We start from the raw sequence: 16115 nt of genomic DNA, 5'->3' as shown, positions 1-16115 counted from the left end.
AAAAAAAAAAAAAAAAAAAAAAAAAAAAAGAGTATATTAAGTATAACAGAAAATGGACAAAGGATAAACAAGAGAGAAGACAAGAAAAAGAAATACAAATGGCCAGTAAAGCACTTGAAAAAAATGTACAACTTAATCATAATTAAATAAATGCACACCAAAATACCAAGATACTACTTTTCATCTTTCACACTGACAAAAAGCATTAGATTTGACAGTACTAAACACTGATAAAGACGAGGAAGGCCGGAAGTAGTGGCTCACGCCTATAATTCCAGCATTTTGGGAGGCCGAGACGGGTGGATCACCTGAGGTCAGGAGTTCGAGGCCAGCCTGGCCAATATGGCGAAACTCTGTCTCTACTAAAAATACAAAAATTAGCCGGGCATGGTGGCATGCGCCCATAATTCCAGCTACTCTGGAGTCTGGGACAGGAGAATCACTTGAACCCAGGAGGCAGAGATTGCAGTGAGCCGAGATCACGCCACTATACTCCAACCTGGGCAACAACAGTGAAACTCCATCTCAAAAAAAAGAAAATAATATACACACTGAAAAAAACTGGAGTCGTCTACCCAAAATTATTAATGATTATCTCTGGGTGGTGGTATTAGGATGACTGTGTTTTTTATACATTCCTATACTGCCTGGACTTTCTACAGTAACACTTTAAAAATTACGCTGCGGCCGGGCGCGGTGGCTCAAGCCTATAATCCCAGCACTTTGGGAGGCCGAGGCGGGCGGATCACGAGGTCAGGAGATTGAGACCATCCTGGCGAACGCGGTGAAACCCCGTCTCTACTAAAAAATACAAAAAACTAGCCGGGCGAGGTGGCGGGCGCCTGTAATCCCAGCTACTCGGGAAGGCTGAGGCAGGAGAATGGCGTAAGCCCGGGAGGCGGAGCTGGCAGTGAGCTGAGATCCAGCCACTGCACTCCAGCCTGGGCGACAGAGCTAGACTCCGTCTCAAAAAAAAAAAAATTACGCTGCTTGCCATGCAGCATTATCTTTGATTCTGTGTAAATCCATTAATCTTGGGGAGAAGAGACTAAGTTTTCACATGATGGTATCATATTTTGCTCATTTACCTCCCTCCATATGCATGAAAGACAACAGATTCCTTTCCTGTACTAATACAGCCAGTGATTGTCTCCAACATTCCAGAGTTGACCATTTTATACATAAGTAAACGTGTCTTAGGATCAACTGCTTTTTCCTGCAAGAGATAAAGCACTGTAAGTGAAAATGACTGCTAATCATAAAATATTTTCTGAGCCACTTCTAATAACTTTTTTTTTTTCTTTGAGACGGAGTCTTGCTTTTGTCACCCAGGCTAGAGTGCAATGGCACCATCTCTGATCACTGCAACCTCCGCCTCCCAGGTTCAAGTGATTCCCCTGCCTCAGCCTCCCGAGTAGCTGGGATTACAGGTGCCCACCACCACACCTGGCTAATTTTTGCATTTTTACTAGAGATGGGGTTTCACCATGTTGGCCAGGCTGGTCTCAAACTCCTGACCTCATGATTCGCCCGCCTTGGCCTCCCAAAGTGCTGGGATTATAGGCTTGAGCCACCACACCTGGCCTAATATCTTTTTTTTTAGAGAGACAGAAAGAGACAGAGAGAGAGACAGGGTCTCACTCTGTTGTCCAGGATGGAATGCAGTGACATGATTATGGCTCACTACAGCCTCGAATTCCTGGGCTCAAGTGATCCTCCCACCTCAGCCTCCTGAGCAGCTGCGACTAAAGGTGCACACCAACATGTCCGGCTAATTTTTAAAAACTTTTTGCTGAGACAGGGTCTCCCAGGGTCTCCCTATGTTGCCTAAGCTGGTCTCGAACTCCTGGGCTCAAGCGATCCTTCCACCTTGACCTCCCAAGGTGCTGGGAGTCACCCCACCTGGCTTATTTACATCTCTCTCCCTTTTTTTTTTTTTTTTTTTTTAAGGCAGGGTCTCAATCTGTCACCCAGGCTGCAGTACAGTGGCGCAATCATAGTTCACTGCAGCCTCAACTTCTTGGGCTCAACCAATCCTCCCACCTCAGTCCCCCGGGGTAGATGGGACCACATGCATGTGCCACAATGTCCAGCTAATTATTTTTGTAGAGCTGGGGGTCATGATGTTGCCCGGGCTGTTCTTGCACTCCTAAGGTCAAGTAATCCTCCTGTCCCAAAGTAGTGGGATTACAGGCGGGCACCACAGTGGCTAGATGTAAACATCTTTGATTTGAAAAGCCAATCTCATGAAAAAATATCAAACATGAAGTTTTTTTTATTCACCCAAAGTTTTCTAATATGAATCTTTCCAGTAAAAAAGAAAAAAAACTCTATAAATCCTTACTGCTGTAGAATGTTCCTTCTTCTCATGCAGGCGGGCACTTCGACGTTCTTCTGAGTAGGCATGTTGTTTCAAAGCATTGAAAACATGGTTTGATAGTTTTAAATCCATTCCAATTCCATCTCCTACCTGAAACTCAGGTGCAAACTGCCAAAAAGAAGAATTAGCATCTAAATATTTTAAAATAGGGACAGCTAAAAAAACAAACAAAAAAAACCAACAAGAAGATTAATCTTTCATGTCTTACTCAATAGATGATCACACTAGAAAACCAGAACTCATAGCTACTACAGAGAAAAAAATTAAATAACTCACAGAAAGAGGAGCAATACTATTTAAGAAATTACAACCCAAAGGAAGGCATTTATTCCAGGCATAGAAAACATCTCATCACATCCAAAACTAAGGTCTTTCAGCATGTGCGTTGTATTTTGCTTTTAGCCAAAGGACACAATATCGAACTGTGAAGGCTACACCAAATCTTACCAAAGAAATACAATTTTGTAATTATTTGTGGAGAGTGGGTTGTTATAGCAGACTATGATCACACCATGACAATTATGCTCTAGAACTGTGCAATTCAGTTAGGTTACCACTAGCCACACTTGGATATTTAAGTTAATTAAAATTAAATTAAAAATTCAGTTCCTCTATTATGGCACCCAAATTTCAAGTGCTCAACAGCAAATGTGGCTACCATATTGAACAGCACACATATAGAACATTTTCATTACCATAGAAAGTTCTATTGGACAGAACTCTTCTAGAATCAGATCTGGACTATTTCTAGAAATGATATAATTGAATATGTTTACTTAACAAGCATTTGTGCTTTAAAATCTAAATGTTTAATATATTATATTAACTACAATATTTATGAAGGATTTAGAATGCCTTTTTTTTTTTTTTTGAGATGGAGTTTCACTCTTGTTGCCCAAGCTGGAGTGAAGTGGCATGATCTCGGCTCACTGCAACCTCTGCCTCCCGGGTTCAAGCGATTCTCCTGCCTCAGCCTCCCGAGTAACTAGGATTACAGGTATGTGCCACCACACCCGGCTAATTTTGTATTTTTAATAGAGACGGAGTTTTTCCATGTTGGTCTGGCTGGTCTAGAACTCCCGACCTTAGGTGATCTGCCCACCTCAGCATCCCAAAGTGCTGGGCTTACAGGTGTGAGCCTCCATGCCCAGCCTAGAATGCTATTTTTTAAAATTACACTTTACTTCTGATTTTACACAGGTAGTTCAGGCACAAGATAATAAATTCAAAATGCACAAAAAAGTATATGATGAAAAGTATTTCTCCCTCCCATTCATATTCCCCAATCACTACCATTATCTGTTTTTTGGGTAGGGATGCTATTTTATACAAATATGATGAAGAATAAATGTTATTTTCATAATAACTACTTATTAATTTTAGAATCAATGTGAGTCAAAATAGTTTTTCAACACTGTTATGGAATTTTATTCTGAGGTACTTTATATTTTCATTAATGTCTCAGTTTTCATGATATTGCTATATTGTTATCTAAAACATCTTTAGAAAGAAAGATATTTTAGAAGTCTAAGATAGTATATTTTAAAAGGTATTCAAGCAAAACTCTAAATTCAGAGACAGATACTTTCTGTAACTTACATTTTCCATTCTTGCTGTGTTCTTTCTCCCACATACTACTTCATCATGTTTGGTGGTGATATCTTTTCCTTTTCCAATAAAGCCCTTTTTAGGAGTGGGAACCGGTTTTGCTAAAGGCAATTGAAACAAGCCAGGTATATAAAAATAGCAAAGACTACATTGCTGCATTCAACATTGTCTGAAAAGACATTTGAATCTAAGAGTAAATTACCAAATGAAATTCAAAGAAAAATATAAAAGTAAGAGTTAATTGAAAAGATGAGTCTTCCTATACCCCTATTCTGCTGCCCCCAGAAAGTAAAAGCTTTGGTACCTGGTCTGTAGGGATCATCACGAGTATCCTGCCAGTCAACTTCATCTTCAGAGCTATCGCTGTCTTCATAAGGATGCACTTTTCGATAATTTTCAAAGGAAATGGAAACTTAAAAAGCAAAAATAGTTGAAGATTTACTTAGGAGCACATTATGAGTGTTTTCTACCACTCAGTGGAGCTGTCACAATAAGGTTATAGTACCTTTGCTATCTCCATTGAATTTTTTTTCTTCACGCCTAAGCTGTGCATCATATTCTCTGTCATATTCCATCTGTAGCATCTGAGCCAGCATAAGGTCACTGGAAGTATCAATGTTTTCTCCAGTAATAAATGGTCCTTCAGCAACGCTATTCAAAATAAAGCAATATAAACTAATATAATGTGCTTAAGTAAACAGAGGTTGCCAATTATCAGAGTAGGAGGTGCCTTTTCCATGTTAAAATTCAAAGAACTCTATCAAACCATTCACCTTCTCCTGCACAGCTAGCCTTAAGACCAATGGCATGCACCTGTGGGAGTACCGACTAGGGTTAAGAGAGCTAGGAGAGAAAGCTAAAGGTTCTATAACAAAATCCACACTGAGACCTAGAATTTATTTGTTCTGAATGAAAATCTGAGGCCGGGAGCAGTGGCTCATGCCTGTAATCCCAGCAGTTTGGGAGGCTGAGGCTGGTGGATCACCTGAGGTTGGGAGTTCGAGACCAGCCTGACCAACATGGAGAAACCCTGTCTCTACTAAAAATACAAAATTAGCCAGGCATGGTGGCACATGCCTGTAATCCCAGTTACTCGAGAGGCAGGAGAATTGCTTGAACCCGGGAGACAGAGGTTGCGGTGAGCCAAGATTGTGCCACTGCACTCCAGCCTGGGCAACAAGAGCGAAACTCCATCTCCAAAAAAAAAAAAGTCTGGATGTTTCATTCATCCATAATGAAAGAACAGGTAAATATTCATGAAAAGATAAACTAAAAACACTTGATCAAAACTGTACCTCATCTAGTTCAACTGCGGCATTAACATGATATAACTCAAACTCACAGACACAGTGGTTTGTCCAAGATAATAATGAAAACCAATGCAACATCAGGACTAAAATTCAAATATCAGTGGACTCTCAACATGGTGCTTTCTTCTGCCCTGCTTTTTCCAAACCACTTGTCATGACAATTACTCATCAAATCCTAAAACTCTGCTATAAGTTGCTAGATAAAGTACTTTGTGAATTTTACTTACGCAACTTCAGGAAAAACGGCAGCTTCTTCTTCTAACTGCAATTCTTTGGCCAGCTGTTCACTCATTACATCAGCCAACGAACAAGATATCGTATTCTGAGGGATAGCCCATGGACACTACCAAAAAAGAAAAAAGAACAGCTCAACTCATCATAATGAAATAAAGCACCTCTCATTTTACAAATAATGTTATATTTTGAGAATTAAACTATGTAGTTAAAAACCAGAAATGAATAACTAGCTATTTGCAGATATCATCTCAAAAGTAAAAATACCTCCCAGGTCAAATTTAGTCAAGGATATATGTAAACTAAAATAGCCAAAAGCACTTTTTAGCCTGCTAAGTAGGTATATCCTTAAAGCTGAGGGGAAGCTTCAGGCCCACTGGCATCCCCCCACTAGCTCATGAGTTCATGTAATTCCTCTTGTTCCAATCCTTGCTCACCAAGCTACTTTCTGCTTATAATCTGATTTCTCAAGTAGATTTTCCTATAGGAATAGACTATACCAACTAGCACAATTTGAAGCCTAATGGAAAGTTATATCTCATTCTAATTTAAGCATTGAGTCATCTAAGTGTACAAATTAGTCAGCCCCTCTCAAAACATCTTAGGATATACTAAGACAAAAACAAGAACAGGCCAAGTGCGGGTGGATAACCTGAGGTCAGGAGTTTGAGACCAGCCTGGCCAACATGGTGAAACCCCATCTCTACCAAAAAGACAAACAATTAGTGGGGTGTAGTGGTGCGTGCCTGTAGTCCCAGCTATTCAGGAGGCTGAGGCAGGAGAATCACTTGAACCTGGGAGGTTGAGGTTGTAGTGAGTAGAGATGATGCCACTGCACTCTAGCCTGGGCAACAGAATGAGACCCCCTGCCACACACACACACAAAAAGCAAGAACAAACAACAAAATTTTATTTTTTATTTTATTTCTTTTTTTTTTTTTTTGGAGACAGTTTCCTCTGTCGCCCAGGCTGGAGTGCAGTGGCAGGATCTCAGCTCACTGCAACCTCCACCTCCCCGGGTTCAAGCGATTCTCCTGCCTCAGCCTTCTGAGTAGCTGGGTTTATAGGCGTGAGCTACCATGCCCAGCTAACTTTTGTATTTTTAGTAGAGATAGGGTTTTGCCATGTTGTCCAGGCTGGTCTCGAACTCCTAACCTCAGGTGATCTGCCCGCCTCAGCCTCCCAAAGTGCTGAGATTATAGGTGTGAGCCACCAAGCCTAGCCCCAAAATTTTATTTCTGAACTTTAGAAGCTGAGAAACAGGCTCTTAAAACAATACCAATACACACAGTAATATTCTGTCAGATCCAGTTGACCTTCCTCAGTGACACACTCCTGCCTCAGCCTTCTTGAAATCAAACTGCAGGTTTTATTTCAAATTCATAATTTTTGAGGGGGCAAGATGCTTTACTTAGCAGCAGCAAATGATTACATTTTATAGCCTACTGATTAAGACCTTCAATATTGAGTAAGATGCCTAAGCATCTCCTGAACTTGCCCAGCTCTTTCCATCCCTCTTCTATAACTCTACTCCAAGGTATCCCATTCGCTGGGTTACTTTCAGAGCATCCTGACGAATCTTTCTGCTCTCAGTCTTGGTAGTTTCCATTCTCCACACTGTAATACAGTAATTGTTCTAAAATGCAGATGTGATGGGTTCCATCTCCTTACTCAAAATCTCTTTTATTATTTCCCATTGCTTTTAGGATAAAGTCCAAACCCATTCCTTAACTACTACTGAGTATCTAATTTAGAATATAGCATAAAATGATATCTGTTTTAGCCACAAAATTATTTGATCAAGTTCAGCCAGTGTAGGCCCTCTAGTTGGTCTAAAGGCCTACTGCATGACACTCAGAGACAACTGGGCAAGTGACCTTTGTTCAGGTTCCACAGTACTGACATTCAGGAATTTACTTAGCTCAGGCTATTTGGGTGGAGCACCTAAGGGTGACAAATGATAACTATATTTATGCCTGAGTGAATGAGAATCAAGTTTTATCTAGTCTCACCCTGAGATTGAGGAAATATACCTGGCACCTAGCACATACCTACCATACACTATCGCAGAACTGTTCCAGCCTTCCGTAAGGCCAGACTTGGGAGAGATGAAGAGGCTTCCTGAAGGTCTGTGTGACTTTCATTCACTCTGTAATTGAGTGGAGAACTCTCTTGGTAAGGATTTTAAAGTCTAGAATCTTGAAGCTTTCTATCATCTGGAGAACATAGCTAATTTTTTGGCCTCATGACTCTGCTGAGTTCCTTCTGTATCCTCTAGGTAGAAGATACAATGCTGTTTAGCCTAGAAATGTTTCATCTGATCAGTTTCAAAGTCCAGGCTCCAAAAGGCAGGTGACTGTCTAACTCAGAATTTTCAATCACATTTGGCAATGACTAACAGTTGCATAACAGACAATATCTGAATATTCACTATATTTAAGTAATTTGGTTAAATACACAAAACTTACATAGATTACTTAAATCACACAACAATTGAGTGGACAACGATGTCCACCTCACACTGAGGCAACTTCCTTGGGTGAGGTAAATAAGTAAAGATTTCAGAAAGGCTGCCACTCCCATACTTTGAAATCAAACCCAAACTCTTCAATCCATCCCCATTTTATGGATTTTAAAACTGAGATACATAAAGGCTTTTCTTTTAACCCAAGATAACATCATACATGGAAGTACCAAGCTCTGAACCAAGGCGATGCCAGGCTGCACTCTTAGCATTTTGCTATACAGCTTCCCTATCCCCTCACCCTGGAATGTGTGAAGCAAACTGCCCTACTGTCTGCAATACAAAATCCAAATTCCCCACCCTAGGCAACATGGCAAGATATCATCTCTACAAAAAAATTTAAAAACTGCTGGGCACAGTGGCAAATGCCTGTAGTCCCAGCTACTCAGGAGGCTGAAGTAGGAGGAGGATCATTTGAGTCCTATGATTGTGCCACTGCACTCCAGCCTGGGTGACAGAGTAAGACCCTGTCTCTAAATAAATAAAATCCAAATTCCTCAGCAAGGGATGCCCAACTTGCCCTGATTTATCTGTCCAATCTCAACCCTCTTCCATCCTACACTCTAGTGACACTAACTGTATGCCAAAGATGGCATACTTAGGCCATGTGCAGTGGCTCACGCCTGTAATCCCAGCACTTTGAGAGGCCATGGCAGGCGAATCACCTGGGGTCAGGAGTTCGAGACAAGTCTGGTCAACATGGAGAAATCCCGTCTCTACTAAAAATATAAAAATTAGTATTTTTTATCCTAATTTACACTACAGGCATGGTGGCGGGTGCCCGTAGTTCCAGTTACTCAGGAGGCTGAGGCAGGAAAATCGCTTGAACCCAGGAGGCAGAGGTTGCAGCAAGCTGAGATCCCGCCACTTCACTCCAGCCTGGGCGACAGAGCGAGCCTGTCTCAAAAACAAACAAAAAAGATGGCATACTTTCCCCACTGCATGCCTTCACACATTCCTTTCTCTACCATTGGTTTTTCTTCCTTCTTTATTTACACCAATTAAATGTCGCCTCCTCTACAAGGCTGTCTCAGTGCTACCAGAGTTGGACCCTTTCCTTTGTGTTCCCATAGCAGTCTGCAAACACTGTTCATGCAGAACTCATCACTGTATTAGAGCTCGTGCATTAGCCACAATGGAGCATGAGCGTCTTGAAGGGTAGACACTTCTTATCCACCCTCAGAGCCCAGCATAGAGCTTTGGATATAAAGACATTCCAGTATTTCCTGAGCAGTATGTGCCAAAAGAAAACACTGGAGTGACTGGCTGCAGAAGTCTGATGTCTTTCTACATCCTTACTAATCTAATGTCCTTCCCCCATCTTGGAAAGGCTGCCCTTTTGCCTGCCCACTTCAGAGGCTTCAAGTCTGTTGCCATCTGTTAATTAATTCTGCTAAGGTATTCAAGTATTAGCTGACACTCTGTCAGAAGAGGCAAACATGACAGGCAGGAATTTTGTTATTTTGAGGCAGAGATCGACCTACTCACAGATACACTGAATCAGAAAGGGAAACATGTAGAGACCTCAAACCGCACCAAAGCATCCTCGCTGTCCACTCCTACTGACCCTAGACTCTAGAGACTATACTACCCTGTACCAGCTCAAGTGGTCCACCTCACACTGAGGCAACTTCCTTGGGTGAGGTAAATAAGTAAAGATTTCAGAAAGGCTGCCACTCCCATACTTTGAAATCAAACCCAAACTCTTCAAGCCAACAATTAAAAGCCCTCCATCCACTTTTTCCAGGCTGTGAGAGGGACAGCTTCTGGGGTCGGGAGAAGACCCCCTGGGTTTTCCCTATAGGCACAAGAAGTTTGCTATCCCAAGTGCTCAGAAAATTTACTGCAGGCTCCTCCTATGAACAGATACCATAGGTGGTATGTAAGGGAATCCTCTGTCATCTGTGACTCTTCAGTAAACCGCTCTTTGTAAAAAAGCTAACGAGATGGGGGAAATGCCCTCCATAATCTTGCTCCGTCCTAGCTATCCAAAGTCATTTCCTACTATTCCACTCATCAACACAAACTCCCTATAGTGTCACAATCTGATGGGATGCCTCATACAATCCTTTCCAGTCAGCAATTCTTCTTCAAAGGACATCCATCAAGCTTTTCACCAGCCTCTTGGTTCCTTCTTTCCTATTGCTAAATAACCCTAAGACCCACCCTGTTTTCCTCTCCTTTGCAAAACCGCCCCCACTGAACTCTGTTCCTTGGGGTTCTTCACTACTACCACATGCTCCACCACCTGGCTGGCTGCACATTAGTGGGGAATCATCTCTCTTTCCTTCCACTTCCTAAAGATATGACCTTCGCTGCTTGTATCATTGTTTTTTTTAAAGGTTTCCTGCAGACAATTATGGGTGAAGAATCAAGTAAAATTTAAAACGGCAGCTGGGCGCAGTGGTTCACGCCTGTAATACAAAACTTTGGGAGGCTGAGGCGGGCCGATTGCTTGAGCTCAGGAGTTCAAGACTAGCCTGGGCAACATAGTGAAACCCCGTTTCTACTAAAATACAAAAAAAAAAAAAAAAAAAAAAAAAATAAGCCAGGCATGGTGATGCACACTTGTAGTCTCAGCTACTCTGGAGACTGAGGCACGAGAATTGCCTGAGCCCAGGGGCGGAGGTTGCAGTGAGCCAAGATTGCGCCACTGCACTCCAGCCTGGGCGGCAGAGTGAGACTCTGTCTCCAAAATAAATAAATACATAAAAGAAAACCAGCAAACATGAAACAGGCACACAGTAACAAAAATTCAGTCCTCTACTGGAAGCAAGTCAAGAGAAATGTAACCTACAGGAAGGTGCCCTTTCTAATCATACAGCCAGAAGACATAATCTAAGTAGAATATTTAAGTAAGTAATTTTTCAACTCAAGACAAGTGTCTTTGAAAAAAATAATCTGGGACTACATAACAACACTAATCCATTTTTTAAAATTTTTTTGGTTTTAGAACAGTCTTACTTTTACAGAAAAAAAACTGCCAAGATAGTACAGAGTTCCCAAATACTATACTCAGTAGTTTATCTTATTAACACCTTATTAGTATTCTACATTTGTCACAATTCGTGAACCAATATTGATACATTTTATTATTAACTAAGTCCATACTCTACTCAGATTTCCTCAGTTTTTCTCTAACATCCTTTTTCTGTTCCAGGATCCCATTCAGAATACCACATTACATTTAGTTGCCACGTCTCCTTAAGCGCCTCTTAGGCTGTTGAGTTTCTCAGAGTTTCCTTGTTTTTGATAACTTTGACAGTTTTGAGGTGTACTGCGAATTTTTTTTTTTTTTTTTTTTTTTACAACTCTCTATCAACAGAGCTACACACTTCCTCACTTTTGCTTACAGTTTGCCAATCCTCCCTTCTTGGAATATCCCCTAAAATTCTTTGTCCACAATAGTAGTTAGGCATTTTGTAACTTGCACCCTGGTACTCTGAGAGAAGGATCCCCAAGACCCATTCAGAGGGTCTATGATGTCAACATTTTCATAATAGTAATAATACATTATTTGTCTTTTTAACTCTCATTCCCCCAAGAGTGTGGAGTTTTCCAGAGTCTACATCAGATGTGATGACATCATCACTGATGGCTAATGGAATGTGTGCTTGGTATTCTGGTGTTTTCTAAAATTTTCTAAAGAGTAGATTTAAGATACAAATGCATTTGTAGAGATTAACCCAGTTTGTTCTCAGTATTTCTACTATGCTCTTATTACCCGTCTTCACTTATATCTGCTACAATCTACTTAGCTGTGAGGATGGATTTTCTTCAAATACTTCAACCTCACAGCAGGTTGAATGAAAAAAGAAGACAGAAGAATCCAGATAATAAGTCAGATATTAGAGATTTGCAAACATATAAAATACTGTTCACTAATTTTTGTTTTCAGATATAGTTTTCTTTTGGCCAGGTGTGGTGGTTCACACCTGTAATGCTAGCACTTTGGGAAGCCAAAGCGGGAAGATTGCTTGAGGTCACAAGTTCCAGACCAGCCTGAGCAACACAGTAAGATCTCAACTCTATTTTTTTGTTTGTTTTCTTTTTCTACTTTTCTCATATGTTCTAATCTATTTTCTAAGTTTTCTTTAAATATAAAATGTTATTTATGTTAACATATGACTTCTTTTTTTTAAGCCAGCTAAATTTAGCAGTGGGGAGGTTGTATATCAACTTTAGTGACACTAAAGTTAATAAGTTCTGATAACCCACTAGCATCAGACTAGCATGACTTTTAAATGACTTAAAATTTTTCTATTTCTCAGTTTTAATTTAAGATATGATAAATATCAGTTGATATAATCAATGTAAACAAAAGACATTTGGGGTCCTCAATTTTTAAGAGTATAAAGAAGCCCGGGCCAGGCATGGTGGCTCACACCTGTAATCCTAACATTTTGAGAGGCCAGGTGGAAGGGGGTGGGGTACTACTTGAGCCCAGGAGTTCAAGACCAGCCTAGGCAACATGGTGAAATCCGATCTCTACAAAAAAACACAAAAATTGGCCGGGCACAGTGGCTCACACCTGTAATCCCAGCACTTTGGGAGGCCAAGGCAGGAAGATCACAAGATCAAGAGATCGAGACCATCCTGGCCAACATGGTAAAACTCCATCTCTACTAAAAATACAAAAATTAATTGGGCATGGTGGCACGCACCCGTAGTCCCAGCTACTCGGGAGGCTGAGGCAGAAGAATTGCTTGAACCCAGGAGGTGGAGGTTGCAGTGAGCCAAGATCGTACCACTGCTCTCCAGCCTGGTGACAGAGCGAGACTCTGTCTCAAAAAAAACAAAAAACAAAAATTAGCTAAGTGTGGTGGCACTGGCCTGTAGTCCCAGCTAATCAGGAGGCCGAGGTGGGAGGATTGTTTGAGCCTGCCAGGTCAAGGTGCAGTGTGAACTGTGATTATGCCACTGCACTCCAGCCTGGGTGACAGAGTGAGACCCTGTCTCAATTTAAAAAGAAAGAGGCCGAGGCAGGCGTATCACAAGGTTAGGAGATCGAGACCATCCTGGCTAACACAGTGAAACCCGTCTCTACTAAAAATACAAAAAATTAGCCAGGCGTGGTGGCGGGCGCCTGTAATCTCAGCTACTCGGGAGGCTGAGGCAGGAGAATAGCTTGAACTTGGGAGGTGGAGCTTGCAGTGAGCCAAGATCGCAACACTGCACTCCAGCCTGGGTGACAGAGTAAGACTCTGTCTCAAAAAGAAAAACAAAAGAAAAGAAAAAGGAAGAGGCTGGGCATGGTGGCTCACGCCTGTAATCCTAGCAGTTTGCGAGGCCGAGGCGCATGGATCACTTGAGGTCAGGAGTTCGAGACCAGCCTTGCCAATACGGTGAAATCCCGTCTCTACTAAAAATACAAAAATTAGCTGGGCGTGGTGGTAGGTGCCTGTAATTCCAGCTACTCAGGAGGCTGAGTCACAAGAATTGCTTGAACCCGGGAGGCAGAGGTTGCAGTGAGCTGGGAGCAAACCACAGTACTCCAGCCTGGGCGATAGAGCACCTCTCCATCTCAAATGAAAGAGGGGAGGGGAGGGAGGAGGGGAGAGGAGCGGGGAGGGGGAAGAGGAGGGGAGAGAAAAAGAAAGGAAGGAAAGGAAAGAAGGAGGAAGGAAAGAAAGAAAAAAGTACTGACTAAAAGTTTTGAGAATCCTTCCATTTTCAAAACCCTCCTCAAATCTTCACCTCCTCCATGTAGGCTTCTGTCACTTTGGTTTTCCAAAAGGTTAGAGAAAAAAAGGATTAATGAAAGTACTTTCAGCCTGTTTCTAATTGTTTTGCCTTTCAAAACACTGTCCTCCCAATAGACAGCATCTAGAAATCCCAGAAGCATTTTTGTTGCACAATGAAAATGGAATTGTATAGTTCTGACAATGTACACTTAAATAAAAATATGACTGTTAAATATTTTATTACTGAATTAGTTTTGTAAGTGAAATTTGTTCTGAGATTAGGATGTATTCTGAATACAGTTTGTCTCATTTGACATTTTTATCAGCCTTTACCAATGCTTAACTGAAGGACTTTAACATACAAAGTATATATTTATAATACTAGTCTGTCTACTGATTTCATCCTTTTATGTCTACTAATCTTGACCTTGTAAACAAGGCTTTAAGGAAAAATACACAAAATAACATGCAGATGGTAACCACATTTGTCAATGCAGTATCTCAGATTCTTCCAACAGTTGTATGAGAACTTTTATAAAATTAACTTTCCTTTACTTAATAGCTAATTATTGACCCCTTTTCCTGTTAAGACCTAGCCTGAAGATCTAATAAGTTTCACAGGTGACCTTTTAAATGGGAACAAATATTCTGTGTTAGCATGTAAAGAACAATTATGAAGCTAAAAAAGCTAGACTCCTTCACGACCTTAATTTGTGGAACAAAAAATCCCAGTGGAAGCACTCCGCTCTCAAGCAGACCCTCCATAAAGTGGCAGAAAAGTATTTTCATCCATATAATCAGAGTATCATGAAAAAGACCTGCCTGGAAACCAGAAAGCAAATGTGAAATAAAGGTCTTTAGTTTGCCATTCTATGAAAAAGTTTAAACGTCAAAGCTTACGCAGATCATGAAATTCATAACCACTTTACAGTCCGTGGCGTGCACATGAATATTAGCGTCGAGGGAGGAGGGTGCGCCTGGGTTTTATCTTTTACTACTTCAAAAACAAGAAATTTCCGAACTGGGATAACCACACTTGACAAATTAAGTAAACAGCTCCCTAAACCAACTTTCTGTCTGGCTAGCTGTGTATTCGGCTGACTCACTTGGCCCGTGAAAAACAAGATCGTGCTTGTTTCCCCTCCACTATCAGCGTGTGTAAGCCAGTACTGCTCAAATACATGCTACGGTGACACAGAAAGTACGCTGAAGAAATAGAGATCCTTAACCACTCAAGGTGGCATTTGGGAGATTCAGCCGCCCTCCGCCCCTCTTTCCGCTCCCTCCATCCCCACCCCGGCACCCCCGCGGCCAGTGCCCCCTTGCCAAGGTCGGCGGGGTCCCGCCCCAGAACTTCCCGAGTCGCCCACGAAGCCGCCCTTTCCGAGCCTTCCGAGAGAACCAGCCCGTGTGACCAAGGCAAGTACTCCAGCCTCCTCTGCCACTTACCTTGCTGGGTCCCCAAGCCGCTGCCGGCCCGGGCTCAGGCGATGCCACTCCTACCAGATCCATTCGGGGATGAAGGCAGAGACAAGAACAGAGCAGAGAGGTGGCAAGATGGGAAGCAGGCTCCGCCGAGGCGACAGGCGGGGCAGGGACAACTGGCTGCTGATGCCGGAGCGGAGGTGACAGATGGCGGCGACGGCGGCGGCCGCGTCCGGAACTGAATCTCTCCTCTTCCGCCCTCTTCGCTAGGACAGTCGCTTGCAATTGGCCACACGCCCCTAGCTCCTCCTTAAGGCTTCTTTCCCCGCCCCCGGGAGGGCTACTTCCTGCCGCTGACCGCCCGGCTCGGGGAAGCAAGGATCAGCTGGCTGTCGCTTGGGGTCACGTTGCCTATGTCGGGCAGGGCATGGCAAGAACTGGGTGTGGCTTCCATTGGCCCAGGCTCTGCCCTGTCCCCGCACTGCCATCTCCTTTCCTCCTTGGCACCCCGAGACTGCAGCTGGATCTAAACTAGATTAGACTGGTGGATTGTAAATAAATAAACTAGGCTTTCTCTGTTCATTCATTATTTCCTGGAGCAGTTCTAAACTGGGATGACTTGGGAGACAGAAAATGGCAGGTTTATAGAGGGAAAAGGCCTGGAGAGGACGGTCGGAGTTTGTGGTGGTGGTTGTTGGGGGGCGGGGCGTGGAATGCGGAAAATGTGTAAAATGTGTTATGTAACAGTGAACAAAAGTAAGACTGCATAATGAAAGTTTTGATTCTGTATTTTGTACAGAGATTCTAATAAAATGACCATTTAAAAGATAACTAAGCATTGCATTTCACTTGGTATATCAATGCACTCTTCAAATCTTTCATGAACTTTTTAGTCCTCAGAATTACCCTGAGAGCTAAATTCTGTCATTATCTCTATTTTACTGATATTG

The 16115-nt window shown here is 42.2% G+C and overlaps 1 protein-coding gene across 2 annotated transcripts in view; it reads right to left on the bottom strand.

Moving 5' to 3' along the window:
• RIOK3 (RIO kinase 3) overlaps window positions 1–15857 on the bottom strand; it is a 30502-nt gene extending 14645 nt beyond the window's left edge. The window contains exons 1-8 of one of the 2 annotated variants that reach the window (XM_017883994.1): window positions 15190–15261; window positions 7588–7681; window positions 5526–5641; window positions 4494–4639; window positions 4293–4400; window positions 3980–4089; window positions 2345–2488; window positions 1089–1216 (exon numbers count right to left, since the gene is read on the bottom strand). In XM_017883994.1, coding sequence (XP_017739483.1) covers window positions 1089–1216; window positions 2345–2488; window positions 3980–4089; window positions 4293–4400; window positions 4494–4639; window positions 5526–5641; window positions 7588–7590 — 755 coding nt within the window. In that variant the 5' untranslated portion in view covers window positions 7591–7681; window positions 15190–15261. Of the gene's footprint in view, window positions 1–1088; window positions 1217–2344; window positions 2489–3979; window positions 4090–4292; window positions 4401–4493; window positions 4640–5525; window positions 5642–7587; window positions 7682–15189 lie in introns of both variants that reach the window. The other variant, XM_017883993.1, reaches the window with a different exon arrangement.
• Window positions 15858–16115: the final 258 nt, after the last annotated feature.

Source organism: Rhinopithecus bieti, unplaced genomic scaffold (assembly GCF_001698545.2).
Source record: "Rhinopithecus bieti isolate Rb0 unplaced genomic scaffold, ASM169854v2 scaffold_13577, whole genome shotgun sequence".
Classification (NCBI taxonomy): Eukaryota; Metazoa; Chordata; class Mammalia; order Primates; family Cercopithecidae; genus Rhinopithecus; species Rhinopithecus bieti.
The sequence above is the reverse complement of the archived record's forward strand: the minus strand, read 5'-3'. Positions and strand labels throughout refer to the sequence as shown.